At 42.6% G+C, this 3,202-nt stretch overlaps 1 protein-coding gene across 1 annotated transcript; it reads left to right on the forward strand.

The window, feature by feature from the left end:
* Positions 1-1,249: 1,249 nt before the first annotated feature.
* On the forward strand, positions 1,250-2,657 carry LOC138511368 (calmodulin-1-like). Its single transcript, XM_069626987.1, has one exon. It carries the CDS (start codon positions 1,397-1,399, stop codon positions 1,844-1,846), a length of 450 nt encoding a protein of 149 aa, XP_069483088.1. The 5' UTR covers positions 1,250-1,396; the 3' UTR covers positions 1,847-2,657.
* The last annotated feature ends 545 nt before the right edge of the window (positions 2,658-3,202 follow it).

Below are 3,202 nucleotides of genomic sequence, written 5' to 3' on the forward strand. Positions count from 1 at the left end.
ACCCCATGTAAACTGGCTCTACAGTGGCCGGATTCCCTGGGGTTTGTGGGCACTTTACAAGTGAAATAAATAAAAATAAATAAATACACAACAAAACCGGATCCCTCCATGGTCGACACCACCACAATAAAAACATCAATATAAACACCAAACACTACTTTTAATTCTTATTGCCCATTTATATCAGGGGGAGAGGTCCAAAGTCCACTCAATACACAGAGCCTCCTAACATTATTCCTCTTTTCCTTTTAGTTGTACAGCACTGTCATTTCCCCTAATTGGGAAGTATCCCATTTCTCCTTTATCCCCTTTACTTGATATAACAATAATAATTAAAAAAACGTAAAAATGCAAAATTCCACGTGGTGTTTCCACACCACTATTACACATCAACACGTATATCCACATCCTCCGACAGTCACGCTCCCCCACCTGTGCTGTTTTACCCTGCAAAAGGTGCACTTACATCTATGTGTTCTCCCGAGTTCCTTCGTCATGGGTCCCATCAATGGCCTGTAGAATCCAGGAGCTCCAAAGAACAGACAGAAATTCAGACAACACAGCTCCTGTAAACCTCTCCAATTTGTGCACAGGAGACTGCTCGCTGCGGGTGGGAGCAGACCCTCTGGATGTGTGCCCTGGACTCCACTGTCCCTACAGAGGGTCTGGGATCACATCAGGGGCACCAAATTTATAAGGCAGAACTCCAGACAACCAGACAGGAAACACAATCCTCTGAGGAAAAAGGCTTGGTGCACCTCTTTGCAAGTGAAGAAAGTTTATTTTGTATTCAAAAAGGAAAAGGTTGACAGAGGGTGAAATAGAACCCAACTTCCACGGATCTCACTGAGTTAGTACAAAGTATGCAATTCATTATAAGGCAACTCATTATCTCTTGTGATACACACAGTATACAGTGTTAATCCCCTACCCTCATTGGCTACCACCCATATACATACTACCAGTCTCCTATAGTCCCTGGGCTGATTGGCCACACTCTAATCTACCTCTGCCCTCTCACATGTGGTCCTCTCCTCCATCACTTTGTCTCCTGCTACCTATTGGTGGGGTGCATGATTTCCGCCCCTGCCCTTAGGCCTAGTCACATGATTTGCACCTGGTCGTTAACATGAGCTCAGTGGTTATCTTTGAGATCAAATTGTTCCTTTAGAATAAAGAAGTGCTTCTCTTGATCTCAGACATGCATGCGCCCGGGGATACCGTGGTATAGTAGGGCAGGTGCGCAGCCTGCTCTCTGTGAGCACTTGCTGGAGCCGCTTCAGAAGGGAAGGTCGTTGCTTGGTGCGAAAAGCAGAGCCGGCCGTCCACCCAGCCCATCCCCACATCCCGATAGCATCTGTTTACCCAAGATTTGCGGCTTCACACCACATTCGCCATGGCTGACCAGCTCACAGAAGAACAGATTGCTGAATTCAAAGAAGCATTCTCCCTATTTGATAAGGATGGGGATGGCACCATCACTACCAAAGAACTTGGGACTGTTATGAGATCGCTGGGTCAAAATCCAACGGAGGCAGAGTTGCAGGATATGATCAACAAAGTAGATGCTGATGGCAATGGCACCATTGACTTTCCTGAATTTTTGACAATGATGGCAAGAAAAATCAAAGACACAGATAGTGAAGAAGAGATCCGTGAAGCGTTCCGAGTTTTTGACAAGGATGGCAATGGTTACATCAGTGCAGCAGAGCTCCGCCATGTAATGACAAATTTAGGAGAAAAACTAACAGATGAAGAAGTAGACGAAATGATCAGAGAAGCAGATATTGATGGTGATGGTCAGGTCAATTATGAAGAATTCGTACAGATGATGACTGCAAAGTGAAGAATCCTCCCTTGGACAACTTTCCCCTCTAGAAGAATCAAATTGAATCTTTTACTTACCTCTTGCAAACATGTTCATTACTCATTCTGTTTCTGTATAGCAAAACTGAATGTTGAGAAATGCCTACTGTCCACACACAAATCAGCATGTAATGGTTGGTGGTCCTGTTCCCAAAAGATCAAGTTAACATCAGTTTTACAGTCTAAACGCTTGTTCGACCTTAATCTATAAGGAAGCACTTTGTGGACTCAAGTTAAATTTTCTAACTACTGTTTGGGCTGGCCAGTTTTGCATGCAGCTTGACAATTACACACAGTAAGATCACCGTACAAAAATAGACCACTTAATTCCAGAGTGGATTCTATTTGAACTGTAGTAGATATTGTCATAGCTGGCTTACTTATCAAATTGGTTTGTACCTCAGGATGGTATGCAGATAAAAGGTTGAAGGATACATATTTTTAGTTCCTAAAGGTTGAATGAATGGTTATTCTGTACTTAAGTGTGCTCCAAGTATCCCAATGGCATGTCTGTTTATTGGTTTAACATTGTCTGCATTGCAGTAAGTAAAATGGGTGCCAGGCTGTTTAAAAGTTTTAAAAGCAACTGTCATCAAGGGGAGCGTCTTTGGACTCTATAAGTCTTCTCTAATGAGTTGGAGCAGGCAGAGTACTACCATATGCCTATATAGGACTTCAGCACAACGATCAGCAGAACGATCAACATGGCTGTTAAGAAATAACGATTTATGACCATTCCAAGTTGTAAATGCTAGTCTTTTTTTTCCAATAAAAGACCATTAACTTAAAAATGTTGTACTAAAAATGAGTTATTTTAAGATTGGTAATATGTATTCCGTCAGTTTGGTAGTACACTGGAGTAGTGGGCTCACTCTTGAAACCAAAGGACTGGCTTGCAGTAGGTTATAGATCAGGGGTGATGTGCACGCCCCAGGCCTTTTCAACAGTTTACGAATTAATTTGCATCTGTCCTTTTGGCAAAGGATAACCTGCCCCCAATTGGTTAACTAGCATTGAGCGGGTTATTTCAGATGCTACTTGCCCTTTTGCATTCAATTGCCACTGAATAACTTACTCCACATTCATCCATGCGAGTAAAAAATGTGCTGGCAGTGGCTAATTTAATATTTAGGTTTGGTTTATGGCCCGTATCTGCGTTTATCCCTTAAGCAAAGTACCAATACAGTTTTTACCCTAAACTTCACCAAGCCACTTAAATTGGATTGCCGACCACCTTCCGTTAAGTTTTAAAACCAGTTTAGTCAGTTCAGGTTAAAACTTGGGTATTTTGAAGGGAAGTACGTGGCTTGGGACGGAGGGATCTTGCAATGCAAGG

This window comes from Ambystoma mexicanum, chromosome 6p (assembly GCF_040938575.1).
Source record: "Ambystoma mexicanum isolate Mex_15411 chromosome 6p, UKY_AmexF1_1, whole genome shotgun sequence".
NCBI lineage: Eukaryota > Metazoa > Chordata > Amphibia > Caudata > Ambystomatidae > Ambystoma > Ambystoma mexicanum.